This window comes from Aulonocara sp. 'chitande type north' Nkhata Bay, linkage group LG10 (genome assembly GCF_057382095.1).
Source record: "Aulonocara sp. 'chitande type north' Nkhata Bay isolate Kocher_YH1m ecotype deep benthic linkage group LG10, A_spYH_male_GT1.1, whole genome shotgun sequence".
Taxonomy (NCBI): Eukaryota; Metazoa; Chordata; class Actinopteri; order Cichliformes; family Cichlidae; genus Aulonocara; species Aulonocara sp. 'chitande type north' Nkhata Bay.
Window position 1 is genome coordinate 2917348 of NC_141353.1, and position 26003 is coordinate 2943350.

Here is a 26003-nt window from a genome sequence, read left to right on the forward strand (position 1 = left end):
TTTCTGTATTTTACACATTTAAGATTCATGCTCACAGATTTCTTTCATTTACGACAGCAGCATGTAGAAAAAACAAGACTTAGTGTTGAAATTGCGCTTGTTTTTCTTATATCTCACTGTTTACACTGACAGAAAGGGGACTTTCACTACATACGATCAAAGGGAATAAAATGGCTTGGACACCCCTGCTTTAAGGAAAAGAAACATTTACACTGTTGCTGTGCATTCTGGGATTTTGAGGCTTTGTTGGTGTTTTCGTCATTTGTCTTCTGACAAAATCTCTCCATGCTGCACATTTGCTGCTGAATATCTCTGGAAAACATCCCGTCCACGATTCAGGGCAGACTCAGCTGCTCATCTTAGTTTAAAGCAGGTTTGATAGAGAGGGTCTCAGCACACTGCAGGCTCATTGTGTTGACCAGACTGTACTGAGCAGCACATCACTGCCACCTGCAGGTAGGGAGTACAACGCTCAACATTAGGAAACTCATGTTTCATTGCTGTCACAGTGACAAAAACGAGGTGAAGACCGGGCATCTCTCTCGCCGAAATTCACGGCCCAAGCAGGCAGGGAGCGCGGCCTCCACCCGCTCTGGGCCCGTCTGCTCCGTCACCTCCGCCCCACCATCAAAGCTGCGAGGGACACTTTGGGGAACAGCCATTTTATTAATCAAATTTGAACCTTTGTGTTAGTTTCTCTTTATTCCAGTGCCACCATGGTGAACACTCATGTTAAAAATAAAAAGTGACATTTTTTTTGTTAAAATGTATAATCATAATGAAGACAGTTAATCATAGAAACTAATCATAGAAACTGACATTATGACCTCACAGCATTTTGGATCCCTCAGGCTAACTGAAAGAAAGAGAACAGAAACGGGCCAGGGCAGACAGGAACAGAAAAACAGTTTCTTACGTATATATCCACATGAACTTTTTTTTTCAGATACTTCCCATAGACATTATAGGTTTGGTTCGAAGGGGGGAATTCTGCTGGATTGTCTCACGTTTTTTTTTCCCTGTAGAGGAGCATTGCTGCAATGCAGCAACAGTAAATCTACTGAGGACAGTGAGAGCCCTGAAGACTCTACCTAGTGCACTGAGAGAAGGGATCTGGACACACTTGAGTCGGGCTGTTGTGAAGTGCAAACCATCAGTACTCAAAAACCTCCCTGTTCTAGCTAACATCATTTACCAACCTGGCAGACAAGCAGTGGTAAACTACACCTGAATACAAAAGCTGGAGTGTGTCCGGCCCTGTAAGTATACTCACAACATAGTTATTTATCATCATTACAGTACAGTATAGAGCAATAGTTTCCATAGACTTTTCATATCTTTTTTCATATTGCACCATCAGAGAATGGGACACAGAGAAAGATCAACAGAGACTCCATTTCCTAATTAAAATGAGATATGTGCAAACATGACTAAGGACTTTATTAACCAAATCAATTCTTCCCTGTAATATCCACAAATAAAAGTGATTTCTCTTTTTATATATATATTTATAGTAATAAGAATAATAAATCTTCACATTGGATCATTTCATAGTGTGACAAAATGCTCGACTGGGCTGCCCACCCAGCCGCGATCATAATCCTCATTGTCTTTTAATTGGTCAGTCCCCATGCATCCATAGGAAATAGATTTTTTTTTCTTCAAAAAAAGTAACAATTTGAGAGCAGCTGAAAAGTTTGGACTCTAGTTTCAATTGCTTTTGTTCCGAGATTTCTCCGAGTTTCACTGAATGCTTCAGAAGAAAATTCCATAGGAAAAAACATGACTCCAAATCGTCATCTTCCAGAAACCAGGAAAAGAAACCAAAGAGGAAGAAAAAAAGATGTCCAGGTTCTTATGAAAACACTGGAGAAGTGATGGTGATAATAGATCACTTGGTAATCAGTAATTAATGATCAATAATAGCTGACAACTAACAATTAATAATCACCAATTTCTTATAAAGAATGAACAAGAATAAATAAATGCTCCCTCATTACTCAATTAGTTTGGCAAAGCTCCGACTGGACTCCTCTCCAAATGAGTGAAATTTTTTTTTCTCAAGTGATACAAACAAATAAACAAAACAAAACAAAAAATACAAACAAGAGGTGAAAGAAAAGTCTAAAATAAATAAAAGGACATTAGTAAAAGTGACCCCGTCCTCGGAGGGAGGGGACATATATACAGAACTGTGTGGTGAAAGTCAGTTTACTGCACTTGAGTGTTAAGTCCAGCGTTAGAGTGAGTTCTAGTCCCGCCCCAGGTGCCCCTGCTGTTATACTAGCGTATAAGACTTTGCGTAGGGGTTGCTGCTCTGTTTCAGATGTCCTCTGGAGTCCAGCAGGGACTCCTGGGAGGTGCTGAGCTTGGCTGCCTGGGCCAGCTCTGAGCCCTCTCTGTGGGGGAGTGTGGCCGCTGATCCGGGTTGCCACTGGGCCACTGGGTCCCTGCTGGCCTGAGGGGCCTCTGTAGGTGTCGGGGGCGCCATCCGAGAGGGCCGCTTCAGCGAGCGGCTCTTCTGGGGCTCAAGGCAGGCTTGACCCATGGCCGCTCTCTCCCCACTAGCTGTCCCCCTAGATGACCCCGAGCAAGACATGCCTCGGTTTAACAGGAAGTCCATGCGCAGATAGGGAGGAAGGTGAACCAGCTCGCCCCCTGAGGGACAACAAACACAGAGCAGGGTCAGTAAGACGACAGACACTCCTGAACAACCTCACCCTGTTCTTATCAGGCTAAAATAATCCTGCTTATTCTTTTCAGCCAAATTACTCTTCCACTCCTGTGACATTGAAGGCGTGTGGAATAACTGGGCACTCTTATTTTGAAATGCACAAAACACCAAATCAGCAGTAATGCACTAATGCATGCGCTAATCAGGTAATGGACAGTTTCATTCATGTGGATTTACATTATAATGGCTGGGATTTGCTCACACTATCAAAACGTTCCTGTGCCTTTTAAAGCAGATATCGCTGCCTTTCTTTTTTGCCACATTTATAATGAATTTTTAGACAATGCTTCTGCATCTGTGTCCAAGTTGTTTTCATTCAGATTCGACTTGTGGTTTCACTTTAAATAAGACGACTATCAGCTTGAATGAATTCACTGCTGGTGTTAATATTAGGGGTAAACATTAGAGATGTTGAGCAGTTATAGTTTCAGGCAGGCTGACGTGTGGCCTCTGGACAGCTTGGCCTCACCCGGTCTGTGAGCCTTGGGCACGGCCATGTTCATAACCCGACTGACGTCCTGAGGCTTGGGTGGGGAAGCGGTGAAGCGGCAGATGCCTGATTCGGATGGTGTGCTGGAGGTCAGGCTGTCGGTGTAGTCGTTGGTGCCTGCCGTCATCTGCTCTGACGAAGTGTCAGAAATGAAGCATTCGGTGATGGTGAATTTGGCGTGTCGCAGCTGCTCCTCCATCTTGGCGTGCTCGTAGGCTCTGGCGAGCTCCTCGTAAGTGGAGGAGGCGCTCTCTGTTGACACCATGCTGCTCCGTGCACGGTCTGGATCAGGCCCAGAGTTAGTGGAGTGGATCATTGTTAGAATTAGTGCAATGGCATTTTGTGAAGGTTAATACAGGTGCTATGCTGTTAGACACGTAGGGTCACACAGAGCAGCTCTGTGTCATTTACCTGTGTCCTGAGATGGGCTGACGCTGTAGCTGTCACTCTCCTTGTCAACAGAGCCTGCCACTCTGGGTGTGGGCAGCCTCCAATCAGTGCTCAGAGTGTGAGAGGAGACTGGCGGGTGGGGGCGGTTTAGGGTCCACTGGCTGGCGTACCTGTTGCGAGCAGCTGGGCCAGCTTTGGCTGTGCGGCGGGCTGTCGGGTCTGAGAGCGAGGCAGAGAAACGCAAGGTATTTAAACAGGTCGAGCAACAACTTGGCTCAATGAAATGGTCATGATTACAACAGAAAAGAGTGGCAACAGTATATAGTCTCTGGGATTACAGTGGATTTTCTTCTGCGTCACTATGCAGACTTTGATTACTAAAGTAATAAAAACTAACGGTGAGCTCACTGCATGAGAGCTATTGAGCCAAATTTATTAACATGTTGCACGAGTGTAAAAAAAGTGTTGTCAGTATTTATAAAGAGAGCACAGTGAGAAGATTGCATGTAAGAGGCGGGAGGAATTTTAAAATCAAGAACTTTATCTGATTCACTAATGTTGGCGGTGCACAATTTACCACTAACTGTGCCGATATCACAGCAGCTACTGCTGCACTGAGACGGCATCGCAGAGATTTAAGAGTGTGTGGATTACCAAGATTACCAAGTCACCCAGTTCTAAATGTGACCCGGAGCCTCGAACCTGAAGGAGGTCATCCAATGGCAACAAAACTTCGTCCAACTTTTCGTGCTTGTGGCATTGAGTTCAACATACTGTGGCTTCTGTGGCAGTAATTCCACAGTGGGGTTCAAATACAAAGGCTAAAGAACAACCGAGGGATGATGGCGCTGACTTTAAAAGCTGTCCTGCAAATAATAGTTTGTGCAGCCATCCTGCAGCTATTTATACCTGATAATAAACCAGCTGAAGTCTATTTGTGGAGTGGATTTCATGTAAATATAGAATCTGTAGTGAAACCGCTCCACAAGGAAACACCTTATTGACTCCAGAACAGCAGGCATGGCAACAGCACTGTAACTATGAAGCAGCATAATGTGGCGTATGAGTGTGGCAGCAGTCTGCTGAGCTTTTCAATGAATCCTCATAACTTCCAAAACAAAAGGCAAAGTGACAGAGGGAAGGTTCATGAAAGGAGAGAGTTCTGGGAAAATAAAAGGACACATAAACATTTTAATGTATTATGAAGTTAAAAAAAGAGTCCGTACTGGACTTACTAGTTCCTGGTCTGGCATCAGACACGTCTACCAGTGGACCAGTGGCCTGGGAGATTGATTGGTAGTGGACAGTGTGGGTGACTGTGGACGACTTCTGCTTCTGTGTCTCCCCGAAGTCGTTGTCGGTCAGTAGCACAGTGGACCTGTCATCTTTGAGACAGCAGCAGAAACAAACTTAGCCTGCGCGCCATCGTACATTATGTCCTGTGTCATCAGTGCTCGCTGCGTGCTTACCAACAGTCTCCATGGTGTCTCTCTCCTCGATGAGAAGCTGGGCTCTGGGGATATCGATGTGCATGCGGAGCGTCTGCTGCTGTTTGTTAATTGGCTCTGCTGGACGCGTGTTTTTACTGAGAAGCACAGAGCAGATGAAAAATGAGTGGAAGTAAAAAGATCTGTAATTGCGTCTGTGTGCATGCTGAGGTAAATGATGACGGCTTAATGAAGATGTTACCTCATGAGCATCTCAGCCAAGCTTTTTGCATCTAGGAAACATAAAGAGAAAATGTTAGAGGCAAGCACGTAGCAGATTTGGGAAACCCGCCCATCACGTGCGGGGACCCCCATCATCTCACCTCTGAGCCTCTTGAGCCTCTGCTCCCTCCTCCTCCTCCTCAGCACCAGAAGGCCGATGAAGATCACGACGATACCCACCAACACGCAGGAAATGGTTACCATCATCTTCAAACCCTCACCGCTCCCAGAGTTATCCTCGCTCACATTGGGCGCCTTCACTAAAGGTGCGATGGTACCTGTGCAGAGGTCATGTGACAGTGTCAGGAGACACAACCTGCATGACAACCCCCTGATCTGTCTCTTTAAATGAAAGCTACTGAATGAATCCTAATGAGTAAAAAAAAGTCAAGAGCATTACAAATTTTGTGTTTCACCATAAGCTGCTGCCCTTTCCTAATCGTTGTGCTTGACCTTTGTCAAATTGACACTAATGCTTTGTTCTCATTTCGCCCAACTGTACCTCAGTACCAATGAACTCATCCTTCACAGCTTAATGCTCACCCCCACCCTCTCTTCAGCAGTCGCAGAATGTGAGTGAGGGAGGAAATGAAGTATTTGTTCCTCAGAAGTGATTGTGGTAGAATACTGCTGAGCCCCTGGTGTGCAATATGAGCTGGTAATGCTGGTATCCTTTATCTCAAAGGAGATCAGGAGATTATTTGATTCTTGTGTTAGAATTCAGAGGGCTTGTGAAGGCGGCGTCATCATGAAAGCCAAGCTGCAGCCACTAGATTTGGTATGAAATGTGCTTTTTATTGCCCGATTTGTCAAAGGCGGCTCAGTCTCCTTGAGCCTGGAGCTCTGCCATTAACAGAAAAGGTAATTTATTCCTCTTTGCCTCAAACTCTCACACTTAGTCAGACTCTTAATGCTATAGTTACTGAGAACTTATGGCTTTTATCACCAATTCCCTCCTAAAGTGTGAGTGTTCACATGATACTACCTCTGGAGCAGCCAGTGAATCACGCAGCTACAGTACCCTGCTGGTTTCAGTAGCCCACGACAGACAATCACTCTGCTCCCTGTGAAGAAAAGAGTGGGAAACAGATGGTCTCCTGCCACCATGTGAACTCACTGCCATCATAGCTGAGTGTTCCAAACTTGACTCTCTTCTCGGCATAGCCGGCGCTGTTGTAGACTTTCATCTGCAGCTCGTACCAGGTGGCCTCCTGCAGGTCGTAGAGGACGTAGCTCTTGGTGAGGGAGGTGCGCTGTGCCGTGGTCCAAGTGGGCGAGTCTACCGGCCGATACTCCAGGGTGAACGAGGTGATCGGGCATCCGCCGTTATTCCAGCCGTTCAGGTTGAGCTTGACTCGAGTGGCATTGATGCTAGTGAAGAGCTCCTGTTCTTTAGAGTACTGAGGTTCTGTGGGAAGAAGGAAAAATAATCAGCATTCAGACACAAAATTAAGAGCTTAAGACGAAGTACACCTTGATTAGACCTGCTTTTGCATTCACACAGTCTTTATTCTTTGTTGCATACGTTCAACAAAGTGCTGGAAACAGGAAACCTCAGAGATTTGGACCCATGCTGGCATTGGCAGCTATCGTGATAAGGAAGCCATTTGAGTAAACTCACTGTCAAGTTCATGAACTTTGTGACAGAGTGCATTATTTGCAGGAAGGATTTACCAGTGACTGTGTGTACACTTAATCAGATGCAACACATTCTGTGCTATCACTTTATTTTCTAAATCAGGATGTTTTCAGAAACTGAAACCAAATTCAAATTTGGTGGATCTGTCGAGCGCGCTCTGAGATTTCACCAGGGATCTGAAACCTGCACAGGCGGCGGTCTGAAACCTGAGCGGGTGGTAGGATCTGGGTGTCCTGGTAAGAAAGTCTACAGCTGAGGAGTCCACAATGAGAATTTATTCTCCAGGGTGAGACTGTCAGCTCAAGCCCCGATGAGGGAGTGCAACCTCCTGAATTGCCACTGAGCCATTGTGTGTTTGCACAAAGTACACTAAAAAGTTGTTTCCATTGCTCCAAAAAATGAAAATTAAGTTAACACACCAGAGAAGATCCAGGATAATTAAAAGGCAATGATCTAAAAATAACTGCAGTCTGCTCACGCATGAGAATTTTGAAGGATCGGTCTGGTTTAAATCCAATAAGGTTTTGGCTCTTCACAGGTTTGATCACACCGTATATATTATTATTTCTCAGGGAAAAAAGTTAAAACCTCTTTGACCTTTTAAAATGTGTTTATCACTCCAATCATTTGCTGTATTGTTAAGTATTTTAAGTTTACTTTTAAATAAGTGGAGGCTGCACAACGACTAACCTGTAACATGCCCCTTAAAGAAGAACAGTTCATACCTTTCCCATGGGTCTTTGCTTCAATGATCTCACTGATGCGTCCGGGGCCCACGGCATTCTGGGCGGTTAGGGTGAACTTGTACCAGGTGCCGCATTTGAGATTCTCTAGCCTGTAAGAGCGCTCACTTGGACTGATGGCAAAATTACCCCACTGTTCACTGTTATCCTCTGAGTACTGCAAGATGTAGCCTGAAGGTGGCACAGATGGAGACATGAATGTAAATCAAATGGTAAAAAAAGCAGTGACAGAGAAGGACAGGCAGAATCTCTCTGACCTCTAATGGAGCTGCCACCGTTATCTCCTGGGATCCAGGAGAGGGTGATGGAGGTGGTGGTTGTCTTGGTCACTGTGAGGCGAGGCTGGTCAGGAGGAACTGAAGGAAACAGCAGGATTTAAAGAAAGAAATCTAGCACTGAAAAAGATGATAACGTGTCATTCTTTTGTCTTTCTGCCCATGTTGTAATTCTCACCTTGAACCTGGAGGTTTAGGACAATCTTGTCCAGCCCAAAGCTGTTACTGGCCACACATGTGTAGTTCCCAGAATCCTCTGCTTTCACTGTGCGGATAACGAGGCTGCCGTTCGTATGGACGCTGCGCCGGCTGTCAATCACAACGGGTGCTGGGGTCCCGTTGCTGAGGCAGAGATGCATTTACGATTAACTTTCAGCTTCTAGTGTGCCACACAGACACTGGATATTTTAAGGAGACAATATCCACAAATATTCAGCTGTGAAAAGATCCTCAGTGATCCTCAGTGATTAGTATTTTACTCACATCTCCTTCAGCCACTTGATGGTTGGTGAAGGATCGCCAACTGCCTTACAAGGCAGCAAGATGTCCCTCATCCAGGGGGTCGTTACGGTCCTGTTGAAGGTCAGGATCCGAGCCGGAGCTGCAAAAACACACAACTGATCAGCCTGCAGTGAAATTCAAAGACATGTGTTCCTGTTTAAATATTTCAGATGGAGAATTTAACTTAAGGTGTGCTCACACATGTCTAACCTGACAGACTTCTTAAAGAAACTAGTGAAGAATACATTTCTGTGACAATTATTGCAACTTTCTACAGGGGAGCAATAGAAAGAATCGTAACTGCAAAGATCACAAACTGGTATTAGATATGCACAGTGCAAGACCAGAAAGCTCTGCAGCGGGCGCTTAATATAGGAGCTGACTCCAGACAATAAAGACCTGTTGGTATATGCATCAGCTTATCTGCGTTTACAGAACATGCAACATGTTCCCAGGGCCAAATGCAGCATTATTCACATTTAGTAATGCTCCTTGTCTTAAGAGTCATTTTTACCCAAACTGCACATTTTACGCATCCACTTTGCACTTTGAGCTCACAAACGTGATACCAGGCAACAGAGAGCTGTTCAGCATTGAAAAGCACATTTTATAAGAGAGTAGCTCCACCGACCCTCAGCCATGGGTTTGACAGTGATGATCTCGCTGGCATTTCCACGGCCCGCAGCAGTCACTGCAACAACCCAGACACTGTACTGACGGTTTTTGCTCAGGTTGGGGATGCGGTAGAAGAATACATCTGGGGCTGCCTCAAACTCACTGCTCACCTGGAGGAGGGAGGACGTTCATAAATGACTCCAGTGCATAAAAAAACACTCAGGGGTAAAACTACACATGCTGATGTTTTCTATTGAGCCCAAACCAGTAATGAACAAATATCGTGTTTGCACCCAGCTGGACTGATGCTGTCCACGACCAGTTCTCAAACAGCTCAAACTATACTGGCCAGAGTTCACATTTATTCACTATCTGTGATTTTTTTGTACACCTCTGCAAATGTTATAGTTGTTTAGGTGCTACAAATATTTGTGTTTCACATGTTCATGCCTTGTGTGTACACACATCTTTAGGACACATCACATATTTACAGTTTCTTGTGTGATATATGCTTCAAATAGTAATAAATAAATGGTTCTAAATGTCCTGATATGCAGGGCTATGAAAACTTAGGGTGCTGTAGCATTATGCTGAGCAGGTGTAAAGCTCTTTAAAGCTAAAGAAACCCACACAATTACTAATTATTTCTGTTTTTTTGTAAACTTTTGTTTTTACTTTACTTTTACTGTAATTATTAAACAAACATAAGTCATCTTTGCTTCGAGCCGAAGCTCCAGGTTCCTGGTTATCTTCCTGGTTAGCTAGCTCTAAAACCGGAACTTGAATTAAAAAACGAACAAACAATGTTGCAACAATGTGTAACAGTGTAACATTGTCTTTTTGAATGATACTTTGTTGATGTGCTTTACCGTGGGGTGTGGGTTGGAGCAGAAAACGGTGTATTTCCTGATGATGCCGTTCACTTTGAGAGGAGGAAGCCAGGACACGAACACCATTGAGTTGGATGCAGCTGCTGCCTTTACCCCCGCCGGAGGACCGGGAACTGAAAGCATGAGATAATTTAGTTGATATACTCCGTACATTAAGCTAATATTAATACTTGAAAGATTTTTATGGCTCTTTTTACACTGATTATACAGCTAGATAACAGATGGCCACATAACATATTCTCTCTGCTGCATGCGAGACTTACTGCTCTCTACTTAATAAGTATATTTAGGATCCTGCCTCATTTTTATCCCAGTAAAATACTGTTGGTCTAGAAAAACTGACATTTAGTGTAAAGAGGGGAGATATTGTAATTCCTTGAGGCAGTGAGTCAAATTCACTTTAGCACAGATCTTAGCATAACCTGACCATGAAACAACCTCTATGACAGAAGCTCGCTACAACCTGACAGCTGCCTTTTTATTTGGAGAGGTGACTTAATCGGCCTACCGTCCTCCTTGGTGCGGGTGTAAATCTGTTCACTGCGGACACCATCACCAGCTCTGGTGAAGGCCAGCACCTGGATGCTGTAGTTGGTATATTTCTCCAATCCATCCAGCTCCAGTGAGGGCTTAGAGGTTGTCACGTTCCTGATCTCTCCGAGCTCTGGCCAACAGAAAACAGAAGAAGATGAGTTTGGAGAATAGTGAATAAATCAGCGTGGTGTCTACACATCTCTGTTCACTTCTGACATGTTAAACTGTTTATGTTTGACTGGATCAACTGGAAAAAATGAGACTGAGAATACGGTAACTGCACATATAATGTCTGTGTAGGCTCTCACTCATCCAGGTCATGGTAATCTAAGGACCTTGGAGACATCTTCAGGAAACTTAAAAGTCTTTCTTTGTTAACCTAAACAGTTATATGTTTAGGTTCTGAACTTGTTTAAATTCAGATTTATCCTCTAAACACACTGACAGCAGTATTAAATCGGGCTTCAGTATATGTAAGAATATTCTGGTTCCTGAATAATTTTTGTGGAAAACAAAAATCCCCATAATGTCTCCTGTTGTAAATAATCCCGTTATGTGACAGGTTGCCACTGGTCCAAACATGTGACTACTAAAATATAGAGGCTCAAATACATAAAAGTAATATCAGGCCTAAGCGAGCACAGCCTGAGATGATTTCATATTCAGTCACAAAATTTAAACAAGTCTGGATCCAAGCGTACATGGTTCCCTCAGCTCTTAACTTCTGGATTATCAACACCTCAATGTGTCTGTATTCCTTCACCACAATGTGTTCTCGTCCACAGTTCTAGTTTTTCATTTCACTCCAGAGATCTATAACGGACCCCCAGCTACTGCTCTTCTCCTCATTAAGGAGGCGAGCGTTTAAAACACTTGAAAAACACAATAGGATGTACAGGTTAACCAAGACTGTGGTTGTCTGTGTCTGGCCCACAGTCTTCATATCCAGGAACAAAAATTAAAAAAAAAAATTTAAAATCAAAAATTATGTTTGCATCAAACTGGAACCACATCCCGATAAAGAAAAGTGACAATAATCAGAGGCCCGTATTTTTCTGGTGCCTGCAACTGCGAGATAACTGCAGCTCTTCCGTGACTTTAATTGATTCGAACGGTGGATTAATTGTTTTTCCGAGCCAAAAGGATATTTGCAGATGGTGTGATGACTTGCTGCTGTTCATTGTTTGACATAATTGCTGAAGATAATAGTTTTTGGCTGTTTAGGCTGTTGGTCAGACAAAAGAAGCAATTTGAATATGTTACATTCTAATTAGTGTGAATGCTTGAAAAGCATTCACAGTATTGTTATTCTAATCTTTATTATTATTATATTTTATTTTTCCGTACGTTTTTTGAAAGCCTACTCCTTCAAAACCGTTCAACTTAGAAAAACCATTCAAACACCGTTAGATTCCTATTCTTTTGGACAACATTGCTTCTATTTTTCTCATTTTTAACATTTATATTTTTAATTTTATTCAACTTTTTTCAACAAAAATTTATAATGTATTTCAATGGGGAGACCCTTCAAATTCTCATTCAACTTACTCATTTTTAAACTCTTACTACTTCCACATACGTTGACATAGAGCCACCATTCAAACTTTAAAACGAAGACAAGACATTCAACTATTCAACTTGTATTTATCTTTTCAATATCTATTATACTTTTTCTTCAGTTCCAGTTTAAGTTTCATGATGTTTTTTCACCCGTTTCAGAGTTTATAATGGGTGTGTATGGGACGGAATGTTGGGGCTAGAGTGAGGCAGCTCAACTGCTAGAGTGAGAGGAGCAAAAAAATTAATCTTAAAATCTTTTTTAAAACTGCTGCTGTGTCCGCAGCGTTTGCTCTACAGGTATGATTTTACCCTCAAAACGTAGCCATCGCTGTCCTCTTTCATCCAATGTGTTTACTATTGTCCTAGGTGTTATGGTTCTTTCATAAATGTCACCAATGCACAGCCTCCTCCCTCCAACTCTTCCATAGACTCTAATGTTAAAATGGCTCAGAAGGTTCGTTTGAAAATCAGAAGAGCATGGTGTCTTTCCACTGTCACCACGTCCATATAATAAGCTCCACAGGCATGAAAACTGAGAATTAGGTAGACTAGACATTGCTGTCACTCACGGTGAAAGAATTTTGTCAATACGACTTTTACTTTTCATTTGGGAGCGATTTGTTTCGGCCTGACTTTTCTGTTCATTTTAAGCAGCAAAAGTGAGGCGCATGTCTGTGTACGTGTGTATGGAGCCCTTGGGTGCGGTCACTATAGCAACCAGGCTCACACCTGCCTGCTTAACGAGCTCTCTCTCTCTCTCTGCCAAGATTCATCTTAAACACTTCTCTTTCAACTGCTGCTGTGTCCACAGTGTTAAAGCCATCATTTTACCCTCAAAACGTCGCCATCGTTGTTCTCTTTCCAACACTGTTTTTCAAAGCTCAGACTTTTACATTTTTTAAACTGTGTGGATCCAAGCAGAGGGATCACATTTTAGTCATTCAGTGATTCAAAGAATATGACCTTTTAATATTCATTCAGATGTTTTCTGACTCTAAATGTTCTTTTCTCATTTCTTAGGGTTTTCTCATTTACAATTAAAACATTTTCAGCTTTTTTCCAACTTCTTCTTCTGTGTAACCTTCAGCTTTTAGCAGTTCAGCACCTTTGTTTTCAGGTTAAATTTGGTTTTTTTTGTTTGTTTTTTAAAAATTTCATTTAATATTTTTAACTCAAAATTCAGCAATTAATTCATTTCAGTGCATACATTCAGATTCAAGCATTCACACTGCAGTTTCTTCAGAAAATGCACTTTCTAGTTATATTTTATTATTTTTCCGTACGTTTTTTGAAAGCCTACTCCTTCAAAACCGTTCAACTTAGAAAAACCATTCAAACACCGTTAGATTCCTATTCTTTTGGACAACACTGCTTCTATTTTTCTCATTTTTAACATTTATATTTTTAATTTTATTCAACTTTATTCAACAAAAATTTCCCATGTATTTCAATGGGGAGACCCTTCAAATTCTCATTCAACTTCCTCCTCTTTAAACTGTATCTACTTCAACATACATTGACATAGAGCCACCATTCAAACTTTAAAACGAAGACAAGACATTCAACTATTCAACTTGTATTTATCTTTTCAATATCTATTATACTTTTTCTTCAGTTCCAGTTTAAGTTTCATGATGTTTTTTCACCCGTTTCAGAGTTTATAATGGGTGTGTATGGGACGGAATGTTGGGGCTAGAGTGAGGCAGCTCAACTGCTAGAGTGAGAGGAGCGAAAAAATTAATCTTAAAATCTTTTTTAAAACTGCTGCTGTATCCACAGCGTTTGCTCTACAGGTATGATTTTACCCTCAAAACGTAGCCATCGCTGTCCTCTTTCATCCAATGTGTTTACTATTATCCTAGGTGTTATGGTTCTTTCATAAATGTCACCAATGCACAGCCTCCTCCCTCCAACTCTTCCATAGACTCTAATGTTAAAATGGCTCAGAAGGTTCGTTTGAAAATCAGAAGAGCATGGTGTCTTTCCACTGTCACCACGTCCATATAATAAGCTCCACAGGCATGAAAACTGAGAATTAGGTAGACTAGACATTGCTGTCGCTCACGGTGAAAGAATTTTGTCAATACGACTTTTACTTTTCATTTGGGAACGATTTGTTTCGGCCTGACTTTTCTGTTCATTTTAAGCAGCAAAAGTGAGGCGCATGTCTGTGTACGTGTGTATGGAGCCATTGGGTGCGGTCACTATAGCAACCAGGCTCACACCTGCCTGCTTAACGAGCTCTGCCTGCCACTGTACCAAGATTCATCTTAAGCACTTCTCTTTCAACTGCTGCTGTGTCCACAGTGTTACAGCCATCATTTTACCCTCAAATTGTCGCCATTATTGTTCTCTTTCCAACATCTTGTCTTTCAAAGCTCAGGCATTTAAACTTTTTAAACTGTGTGGATCAAAGTGGAGGGATCACATTTGAGTCATTCAGTGATTCAAAGAATATGACCTTTTAATATTCATTCAGATGTTTTCTGACTCTAAATGTTCTTTTCTCATTTCTTAGGGTTTTCTAATTTACATTTAAAACATTTTCAGTTTTTTTCCAACTCCTTCTTCTGTGTAACCTTCAGCTTTTAGCAGTTCACCACCTTTGTTTTCAGGTTAAATTCGTTTTGTTTTTTTGGTTTTTTTTAATCTCATTCAATATGTTTAACTCAAAATTCAGCAATTAATTCATTTCAGTGCATACATTCAGATTCAAGCATTCACACTGCAGTTTCTTCAGAAAATGCACTTTCTAGTTATATTTTATTATTTTTCCGTACGTTTTTTGAAAGCCTACTCCTTCAAAACCGTTCAACTTAGAAAAACCATTCAAACACCGTTAGATTCCTATTCTTTTGGACAACACTGCTTCTATTTTTCATATTTTTAACATTTATATTTTTAATTTTATTCAACTTTATTCAACAAAAATTTATAATGTATTTCAATGGGGAGACCCTTCAAATCCTCATTCAACTTACTCATTTTTAAACTCTTACTACTTCCACATACATTGACATAGAGCCACCATTCAAACTTTAAAACGAAGACAAGACATTCAACTATTCAACTTGTATTTATCTTTTCAATATCTATTATACTTTTTCTTCAGTTCCAGTTTAAGTTTCATGATGTTTTTTCACCCGTTTCAGAGTTTATAATGGGTGTGTATGGGACGGAATGTTGGGGCTAGAGTGAGAGAGCTCAACTGCTAGAGTGAGAGGAGCAAAAAAATTAATCTTAAAATATTTTTTAAAACTGCTGCTGTGTCCACAGCGTTTGCTCTATAGCCACCATTTTACCCTCAAAACGTAGCCATCGCTGTCCTCTTTCATCCAATGTGTTTACTATTGTCCTAGGTGTTATGGTTCTTTCATAAATGTCACCAATGCACAGCCTCCTCCCTCCAACTCTTCCATAGACTCTAATGTTAAAATGGCTCAGAAGGTTCGTTTGAAAATCAGAAGAGCATGGTGTCTTTCCACTGTCACCACGTCCATATAATAAACTCCACAGGCATGAAAACTGAGAATTCAGTAGACTAGAAGCTGCTGTCGCTCACGGTGAAAGAATTTCGTCAATACGACTTGTACTTTTCATATGGGAACGATTTGTTTCGGCCTGACTTTTCTGTTCATTTTAAGCAGCAAAAGTGAGGTGCATGTCTGTGTACGTGTGTATGGAGCCATTGGGTGCGGTCACTATAGCAACCAGGCTCACACCTGCCTGCTTAACGAGCTCTCTCTCACTCTGTGCCAAGATTCATCTTAAACACTTCTCTTTCAACTGCTGCTGTGTCCACAGTGTTACAGCCATCATTTTACCCTCAAATTGTCGCCATTATTGTTCTCTTTCCAACACCGTATCTTTCAAAGCTCAGACATTTAAACTTTTTAAACTGTGTGGATCCAAGTGGAGGGATCACATTTTAGTCATTCAGTGATTCAAAGAATATGACCTTTTAATATTCATTCAGATGTTTTCTGACTCTAAATGTTCTTTTCTCATTTCTTAGGGTTTTCTAATTTACATTTAAAACATTTTCAGCTTTTTTCCAACTTCTGCTTCTGTGTAACCTTCAGCTTTTAGCAGTTCAGCACCTTTGTTTTCAGGTTAAATTTGGGTTTTTTTGTTTGTTTTTTTAAAATTTCATTTAATATTTTTAACTCAAAATTCAGCAATTAATTCATTTCAGTGCATACATTCAGATTCAAGCATTCACACTGCAGTTTCTTCAGAAAATGCACTTTCTAGTTAGTGTGAATGCTTGAAAAGCATTCACAGTATTGTTATTCGAATCTTTATTATTAGTGTGAATGCTTGAAAAGCATTCACAGTATTGTTATTCGAATCTTTATTCTATTTTATTATTATCTATTCCGTACGTTTTTTGTAATCTATCTCCTTCAAAACCGTTCAACTTAGAAAAACCATTCAAACACCATTAGATTCCTATTCTTTTGGACATGACTGCTTCTACTTTTCTCATTTTTAACATTTATATTTTTAATTTTATTCAACTTTATTCAACAAAAATTTCCCATGTATTTCAATGGGGAGACCCTTCAAATTCTCATTCAACTTACTCATTTTTAAACTCTTACTACTTCAACATACGTTCACATAGAGCCACCATTCAAACTTTAAAACGAAGACAAGACATTCAACTATTCAACTTGTATTTATCTTTTCAATATCTATTATACTTTTTCTTCAGTTCCAGTTTAAGTTTCATGATGTTTTTTCACCCGTTTCAGAGTTTATAATGGGTGTGTATGGGACGGAATGTTGGGGCTAGAGTGAGGCAGCTCAACTGCTAGAGTGAGAGGAGCAAAAAAATTAATCTTAAAATCTTTTTTAAAACTGCTGCTGTGTCCGCAGCGTTTGCTCTACAGGTATGATTTTACCCTCAAAACGTAGCCATCGCTGTCCTCTTTCATCCAATGTGTTTACTATTGTCCTAGGTGTTATGGTTCTTTCGTAAATGTCACCAATGCACAGCCTCCTCCCTCCAACTCTTCCATAGACTCTAATGTTAAAATGGCTCAGAAGGTTCGTTTGAAAATCAGAAGAGCATGGTGTCTTTACACTATCACCACGTCCATATAATAAACTCCACAGGCATGAAAACTGAGAATTAGGTAGACTGGACATTGCTGCCGCTCACGGTGAAAGAATTTCGTCAATACGACCTATACTTTTCATTTGGGAGCGATTTGTTTCGGCCTGACTTTTCTGTTCATTTTAAGCAGCAAAAGTGAGGCGCATGTCTGTGTACGTGTGTATGGAGCCGTTGGGTGCAGTCACTATAGCAACCAGGCTCACACCTGCCTGCTTAACGAGCTCTGCCTGCCACTGTACCAAGATTCATCTTAAGCACTTCTCTTTCAACTGCTGCTGTGTCCACAGTGTTACAGCCATCATTTTACCCTCAAAACGTTGCCATCGTTGTTCTTTTTCCAACATCTTGTCTTTCAAAGCTCAGAGATGTAAACTTTTTAAACTGTGTGGGTCCAAGTGGAGGGATCACATTTTAGTCATTCAGTGATTCAAAGAATATGACCTTTTAATATTCTTTCAGATGTTTTCTGACTCTAAATGTTCTTTTCTCATTTCTTAGGTTTTTCTAATTTACAATTAAAACATTTTCAGCTTTTTTTTCCAACTTCTTCTTCTGTGTAACCTTCAGCTTTTAGCAGTTCAGCACTTTTGTTTTCAGGTTAAATTCGGGTTTTTTTTTTTTATCTCATTCAAGATTTTTAACTTAAATTCAGTAATTAATTCATTTCAGTGCATACATTCAGATTCAAGCATTCACACTGCAGTTTCTTCAGAAAATGCACTTTCTAGTTTTTTAACTGTTTTGCTGACATTATGGAGAAAAAATAGACTGAATAAGCAGGAAAATCACTGGCAGAGTATTCAAAAATTCAGTTCTGTTGTCTTTTAGAGTTTAGATACTTTGATTTCTCTTACTCAACAGAAGTATTTACAAAAAAACAAAAACAAAAACAAATGAACAAAGTCATAACATCCAGTTTGTTCTTGTCCTACAAACTGCAACACCGGCACAGCCTGCACCGCTGCAGGTTCTATAACTCCCTCTGCTGGTCAATGAGATTATTCCATCATCCTGATGTACTACACTTGTCTGGCACTGAGTGCAATAAACAGCTCAATATATTAATTGTTAGGCTGCAGTATATATAAAAAATTAAAAACACAAATATTTACAAATAATAGCATTTTAATGTAGCTTTGAGAATACATTCACTGTTACCATGCAAACTAGCCATGGCTGTCAAGTCTTGAGCGTTCATGTTCTGTAGGCAGGCCAATGTGATGTGACAGTGCAAGGGGCAAAGGTAATCATGCTGTCACAAGCAATCTGGCTGACACTGCCATGCTATGCTGTCCGCCTTCCATCAGCATACAGCCTGTTGGCCAGCAGTGAAGGTTATGCCATGCCTTAAAAATCCATCTGAGTATCTACACTAAAAGCTACTTGTTTCTAATGACCAAGAAAAAGTCACACGCAGTAACGCTTTGAGCCGGCATGTCAGGATGGTAACTTAGAGCACTGCTTAACCTTAGCAATTCTATAAATCTTTTTACACGTGCACATATTTACAGTAATAGCCTCAGAAGTGATGGCCTGCCATTGGCATCAACAATATCTTGCCCAAGGACATCTCAGAATACTAGGACCACTAAGTCTGCTGTAATTGGGCAACACGCTCCAAAACCACAGTGAAGCTGTCAGAGTGTCCTTGGATGTGGACTGGTCAAGTAAAACTATTTGGTCTAGGCTCAGTGTGGGGATCTAAATGTAAGAAAACAGCGGGCCTCATTCACCGACACAAACAAATCAAATGTTTTATGCACAAATCTTAGCTTCATCCCTATTTTTTTTATCTGTTTGTAGCTACTAACAAATTAGAACATCAGTCCACAAGAATGCAGGAATTACAGCAGATGGTTGTCCTTCCTGCTAAGAGGGAGTTTTTCCTTCCCCACTACTACCGAGTGCTTGCTCATAGAGGTTGTTAGAGGTGCTTAGAGGTGACTGAACAAAGCTGAATTGAATTGAAATAAACAATAAAGACCGTGGTTGGATAAAATAATAGAAATACAAATCTTTAGCATATTAAAATGTTAAATGGAAACATATTAAATGAACAGATGTATTAAATAATTATAAAACGGATGCCCCTTCATCCTTGTTGGATGTTATGACTTTGACCTACATTTCTTGACATTTCTTTATCCACTGACTGCACTTGTGCTAACAGATCAGGTGATCCTTGTCCAGGGAACGCAGCTCTCTCTGACTTGTGGCTTGATCTGGCTCTTAGCTCACACACTGATCCTTCAGACATGCTAGCAGGCTAGGTGTGCCCCCTGCACAGGTGCATCGGACAGGGTTATCCACCTCTGCTCTGATTGGAAGCAGACTCATAGTAGTGCAGATCACACCAACCTGTGTGTGTATATGTTTTCATGAAAGAAATGCTATCAGGAATAGTTTATAATTATACTCTATTTGAGGAGGAAGTGCAGATTTCTGGAGACTGAGATGCATTTTTGTAAAATGCATGTTAATCTAAACTCAGGTTTGCATGCTCTCGTGTGTGTGTGTGTGTGTGTGTGTGTGTGTGTGTGTGTGTGTGTGTGTGCGCGCGCGTGTACCTCCATCAGGCAGGTTGGCCCAGTAGATAACCCTGAATCCCAGCAAGTTGCCATTCAGAGCTTCTTTAGGAGGCGTCAGCCAGGATAGTGAAATGACCTCTGGGGAAGTCGCAACGGCCTGGACGTTCTCTGGGGGACGACTGGGCACTGAGTAGAAAAAACCCAGAGTATAAAAACAAACACTGACAACACACGTAATACCCAGTGATCTCCACTAGGTTGTGTTACATCCTCACAAATAGCTGCAACATTAAACCACGCTACCTGGCTCCTTCACAGCTGTGTTTGTAATGTGATACTCCAAATGTATTCGTGCTGTATTTAGATCAAGGGTTTTGTCTCATTTTCTGCGTACAACATTTCTCATTCATTAAAATGTTGATGTGAAACTGCAAATAATAAGAATAGTTTTATTTCCTCCCCTCTTACCGTCCTCCAGTGTGGTAGCAGCCACCTCGGTGGAAGACGGCCCTGTCCCAGCGCTGTTACTGGCTTGCACCACGACTCCATACTGGGTGAACTTCTTCAGATTATCCAACACCAGGCTTTCTGCATTGTCCCCTGTGGTCTCCACGCTGATCACACTGAACTGGTAGTTTCCTCCTGAGCTGTACTCCCTGTAGCCTACCTGGTAGCCTTTGATGGCCCCATTTTGGAGGTGCTTTTTGGGCGGCTGGCAGAAAAATGACAACACTCATTAGAGATTTTCTGGCTGAATTAAATATACACTGTGCTAACGAGGGAGTGCTAGCACACACACAGATAATTTGTCAGTTAATCAGATTTTTTCCACTCATGCTCCTATCATGTGTTGTTCACATCTGGTAATGAAATCCATCTTGTTTGTAACACCCAACCTACAAAAACACAATCAAAAATGCATTAAGGGCGTATTTAGGTCTGAATGGTCAGTACGGGCAGGAAACAAGAAGGTGTAACGATACATGACACCAAGTAGGTGATGCATCCAAATGCATTCCTCATTCTGCTGAAGGAAAAGAAAATGTTGTAATGCTGCAAATGATTTATATTCAAATCATTCTGTTTGTCTTTCTTAATCATTTACTGGGAGAACTGAAGCACCAGCACAAACCTTTTCTTTTTGCTGGTTGAGAGAAAATGTGCACTTTTTTACCATTTAAAGCAGCGGTCCCCAACCATTTTTGCGCTACGGACCGGTTTATGCCCGACAATATTTTCACGGACCGGCCTTTAAGGTGTCGCGGATAAATACAACAAAATAAAACTAGTACCGGTACCGAAAAAAAGAAGATTTATTCATAACACACGTGAAAAGACCCAGGAAAACCGAGTTAACGATAAAAACGATAACAAAATAACGCTGAGAACCGATTAAAAACCCTGAAAACTATACATTTCACACCTGAGCCTCAACTCTCGCGGCCCGGTACCAAACGACTCACGCACCGGTACCGGTCCGAGGCCCGGGGGTTGGGGACCGCTGATTTAAAGCGTAGCAGTGTGCCATTTGAGAAAGCATGACGTGGATGCATGAATTGAATTGCTTTGAAATACAACAATGCAAGCTTTAAACAAGACCACATGTTATTGCACATTGCAAATTAATGGATTCCCCGACTTTCAACTAAGCAGATGAGAGATGCAAATATTGTAACTTCTTCTGAAAAAGCAGAGTAATAAAATATCCTACAGCAAACTGGTTCAAATCCTCAAAGTAAAATAAAGAAACACCTGAGCTGAGCTACTCTGCTCGCTGCTGAGCTAATCCACAGGAGCAGCAGGTTAAATGCTTATGGACACAGTGGAGAGAACAGCACTGGATTTGGAGATAAATCTGTATCTATATGTATACAGCTAAAGACTGCACACATTCAGTCTATGGTAACACACAGGATCAGCTGAACTCACCCTCCATGTGACTCGGATGCTCTGGGAGGAGAGGGCTTCCAGCTGCACATCCTGAGGTGGACCATCAGGAGCTGAGATCATGTCAACGACATAAACGTCTGATTAAAGTGTGCACATCGAACCAACTGAATGAGTGAGGCTGTGGATAAATATATGGAGCTTGTATATGTAGGTGGCTGCTGAGGGTGAGGGGAGGCTGCCAGAGTGGGGAGCACTGGGGGGGGTAATTTCCCTCCTGCTTTTCTCTATTGACCAGAGTGTGACATTTACTACCGAGGCTGCTAATTGAAAAGTTTTGCTTTTAGTGCAGGGTCAGCGTGTGTTCAATAATGCATCAGAGCCGATGGGCTGATGTCACCGGGCTGTTAATGAAGTGACACAGTTGGCTCTTCACCTCCTTTTGCCTCCTGTCTCTAATTCGTTGGTCACACTCTGATTGTTGTCTTTCATCGTGCGTTTTTGCTACACCGAGTTTTGTCTTACTGTACATTATTCACAGTCCTGAAAATCAGATAATTGCGTGCTTGCATTATTTAGTTCTGCAGAGAAAAACAGCACAGAATGCATTTGGCTTTGTGAGGGATTCAATCTCTTAATTCTCACCTGCTTCATCAGTGGTGATGGTGAGCTCATTGCTGGCCTCACTCTTCCCAATCAGGTTCTTGGCAAACATGCGGATGTTGTAGGTGGACGAAGGATGAAGGTCGATGATGGTGGCCTGGTTGAGCTGAGGGGAGACGTCTTTGGTCTTCTGTGCAGTATCCCAGGAGGCTGAGGGGGAAAGGCCAAGTTTTATTGGTGGGCCTGAACTCAAGAGGTCAAATCAGGCTAAGTGCATTAAATTATAGCTTTGAGATTAAATGAATGCACTGATAATTCACGTCTCTCTACTGGCTTAGCTGTTTTCCAGATTGGTATTACACCAGTATGTTGTAATTATGGACTCAAATGAGCTTCACTGTACCTGATTTATTCTTGCTCTCAATATCAAAGCCTGTTATTGGACTGTTGCCATCGAACCCCATCGTCCAACGCAGTGCGATGGTTCTGTCTTTCACTTCTCTGATCTCCACTTCTGGGGGGTCCGGGGGCTCTACAAGGCCCAAAGTTAACTCAGTGTTACTGGAGGATGCATTATTGTGAGGCTTAAAAGGATCTATGGCTTTATTTGAGCATTTCAGTCTGGTGAAGTTATACCTTGTACCGTGAGCTGTATGATTCCTCTGTCTTCACCAAAAGAGTTAATGGCATGGCAGGAGAAGAAGCCGGAGTCCTCCCTCACTGTGGGCATGATCTAGTGGATGCAGAGGAACGACAGGACGTGAATAATGAATGGGTGTAGAATAATACATCTAATGGATGCCTTTTGGTCCATTAGTATTGCCGAAGCAACAAAGTGAGAATAATTGTTGTATCTTTTTATTTTGGGATGTTGCTTCAGCGTAAGGATCTTGGCAGGATGTGAAACATCATTTAGAAAATTGTTTCCCATCGTTTTTGGCTTTTGAATGTTTGTGGCCTTGAATGTAAATGTAAAAATACAATATTCCCTTTGTTCTTATGTCTGTAATGATGTGACGATGCTACAGATTCATCCCAGCACATCCCCATAGATGGCAAACATACAGTATCCATCTTTAAATACAGTCTAACAATTAGATTAGGTTTAAATCTAATTTAACTCACATGGAAACTGCGCCAAATATTAAACCATCATCATACACCAACAAAATATAATCTCAGACTGACCACTTCAGCCTCCTACCTGCAGGGTGGAGATGACTTCATCGCCCACCTCCTTGACAGAAACCACGTAACGGCTGGTCTCAGGGTTGATGATGCGTTCCTCCTTTTCCCAGCGCACCATGATGGGTTTCTCACCGTGGGCCGTGCAGCTCATCTTCTTTTCTTCGCCCTGCGTGGCCAATGTGGTGTTGGGGTAGGACGTGATCATAGCGGGGACTGGTGTGAAGACAAAGTGGAGAGAAAAAGATTTTGTTCGTTTCATTTCACAGGTGACATCGGTACTCTGTAAACACCAGCTGTTGTTCAAAGGAACAACAACTTTTAATTAAGATATTGATATTTTGTATTGACAAGATATTGTTGTGGTATCAGTATTGATATAAATATGTAGGCATATAAGATCTACTGATGCCCGTCTGTTGTATCAATTTTCGAATAAATGTTCAAATGTAGTGTGAGAAAGAGCTTTAAACCAGTATGTGCTTATATATATATATATATATATATATATATATATATATATATATATATATAAAAAAACACCCAGCACGCCCCTGCGGGCGGTTTATCCTTCAAGCTCGGGTCCTCTACCAGAGGCCTGGGAGCTTGAGGGATATATATATATATATATGCAGTTTAAAAAATGATCAGACCACATGCCATAAAAAACAAGAAAAAAATAAAGGAAATAACTGTATTTTTGCATGTTTATAAAGAAAAAATAACAATGTGCTTTAGTAGTTCTTTACATTTTTTATATTTGAGTATTTCAATATTCCATATTTCAGTTGAAGACCTTGGGCATTCTAGTGGAAACATAAATCATAAAAAAACTGTGTTGGTAATTACAATTTATACAACAATAATGATAAAAAGGTTTCAAAATCTGGACTTAAATTCCACTGTGATGCGTCGGCGTGATCTTAAACAGGCTGTTCATGCTTGAAAGCTCAAGAGAAGAGAAAGAACGCAAGAAGAGTGAAACATGTATTTAGTATGTTCAATAGTGTCACGTGTCTGCAGGCTGCATGTTTTCTTAGGTAAGTATGTTGGTGCCACCCATGTCATTTTTGAGCTTGTTTTGAGTTGTGGACTTTTTTCCTTCCTTGTTTTTCTGGGGTAAGAGCTCAGCTACGTTTTGGTTTTGTCTTTTTGTGGGGGGGGGGGTTTTGGCACAACCTAACTGTCCCTTTCTCCCCAACATTTGTTTTATGAATTTGGGTCATTGCTTTTGTGAGAAAGCTGCCATTAAACTTGTCTCAGCGTATAACACTTGTACTGGGTTTCTGGAGTTGTTGTGTTGTTGTTACGCCCTCGAGGAGGCGCAACAATAGTGATATCTGTACTTTCTGCTAGTCCTCATCCCTTCACCTCTGCCTCTTTAAGCAAGCGATTACTTGGGAACTAATTGCTCTTATAGCTCCTTTTAACACTGTAAGCCTAAAATACCTAAAACCCATTCAGAGTAAACTGACACTATGATTTCATTATATTCAATGTAATATTATATCTATCAGAAAGATGTTCCTCAGTTAAAGATGCACTATGTAGTAAAAAAAGCATAAACAATCAAATAACACAGTTAACAGGCAGGCCTATGATTGGCTGGAAGGTGAGGAGCAGCTGATGACTCTGCTGTCCTAAACATAAACATCATGAAATAAAAATGAACGAATTCCTTTTCTGGAACTTCTTACAGAGCAAACGTTGTTTTTTTAGTTTTGCAAAAATGTTTAGTATTCATTTTGTAAATTTTATATTAAAATACGATAAAAGCTGAAAGCAAAAATAAATAAATAGAAAAAAACACGAAGCTTCACGTGTGTTTTGTTGAAACAGCAGATATAAAACCTGTAATGTTGTGTTGATGGCAGCGCACAGCTCTGGCGTGCATCGTAGGGTACTAAGTGGTACAGTTATGCTCTAACAACACTCTGAAGACACCACACTAAATGTACACTAACGACATACTGTACATGGCTCATTACACCCACAGCAGAGTGTATAACAACCTTCCACTCCCAGATGCTCTCACACATAAACACACCTCTGCCTGCGCATGCACGCCAACACGTGTGCTCGCTCTCATTTTGCGTCCCCCCCCCCACATACACACACACAAAGCGTTACTCTGCTGATCTGATGGGACGTGTCAGGCAAGAGGTTGCGAACATTTAAGCCTCATCTCTTATTCACTCTGCCGCCATTTGAGGCTCGGCTCTGGAAAAGAACGCTGATTTATTTTGCATGACAAGTATGAATTTTTTGTGAGACACATTTGGAAAAGTGAGTGGAAATAAATAACCTCTCCGGCTTTATGTAAACGTTATCGTTTGAGAGCAAAGCTACTTTCATTTCACCATGTAAGTGGCTCCGAGGTGGCACGGGGCCGTGTTGTTGACACTCCTGGCACAGTGGGATACTACGCTAGGCGACAAAAAGGAAGGGCAACGAAGAGACTGAGAAGGCTCGGCTCATCAGGTGTGGAGAATACCTGTGTACTGTAAACTTTAAGATATTTTAGTATCTGGCATTTTGTAAAGAAACATTGAAACTACGCTCATCACAAGAGCATCATTATACAGTTGTGTAGACGTT

The 26003-nt window shown here is 41.3% G+C and overlaps 1 protein-coding gene across 2 annotated transcripts in view; it reads right to left on the minus strand.

The window, feature by feature from the left end:
- Window positions 1-683: 683 nt before the first annotated feature.
- The window catches only part of dscama (Down syndrome cell adhesion molecule a), a 116636-nt gene continuing 91316 nt past the window's right edge, over window positions 684-26003 (minus strand). Inside the window, exons 12-33 of one of the 2 annotated variants that reach the window (XM_086307814.1) lie at window positions 23425-23621; window positions 22857-22953; window positions 22624-22752; window positions 22263-22430; window positions 21660-21730; window positions 20199-20442; window positions 19770-19916; window positions 10495-10650; window positions 9966-10099; window positions 9113-9266; window positions 8464-8581; window positions 8159-8322; window positions 7963-8061; window positions 7688-7876; window positions 6441-6731; window positions 5425-5601; window positions 5304-5334; window positions 5084-5199; window positions 4850-4999; window positions 3636-3833; window positions 3204-3506; window positions 684-2658 (exon numbers count right to left, since the gene is read on the minus strand). In XM_086307814.1, the coding sequence (XP_086163940.1) occupies window positions 2279-2658; window positions 3204-3506; window positions 3636-3833; window positions 4850-4999; window positions 5084-5199; window positions 5304-5334; window positions 5425-5601; window positions 6441-6731; window positions 7688-7876; window positions 7963-8061; window positions 8159-8322; window positions 8464-8581; window positions 9113-9266; window positions 9966-10099; window positions 10495-10650; window positions 19770-19916; window positions 20199-20442; window positions 21660-21730; window positions 22263-22430; window positions 22624-22752; window positions 22857-22953; window positions 23425-23621 (3713 nt within the window). In that variant the 3' untranslated portion in view covers window positions 684-2278. Of the gene's footprint in view, window positions 2659-3203; window positions 3507-3635; window positions 3834-4840; window positions 5000-5083; window positions 5200-5303; window positions 5335-5424; window positions 5602-6440; window positions 6732-7687; window positions 7877-7962; window positions 8062-8158; window positions 8323-8463; window positions 8582-9112; window positions 9267-9965; window positions 10100-10494; window positions 10651-19769; window positions 19917-20198; window positions 20443-21659; window positions 21731-22262; window positions 22431-22623; window positions 22753-22856; window positions 22954-23424; window positions 23622-26003 lie in introns of both variants that reach the window. The other variant, XM_086307813.1, reaches the window with a different exon arrangement.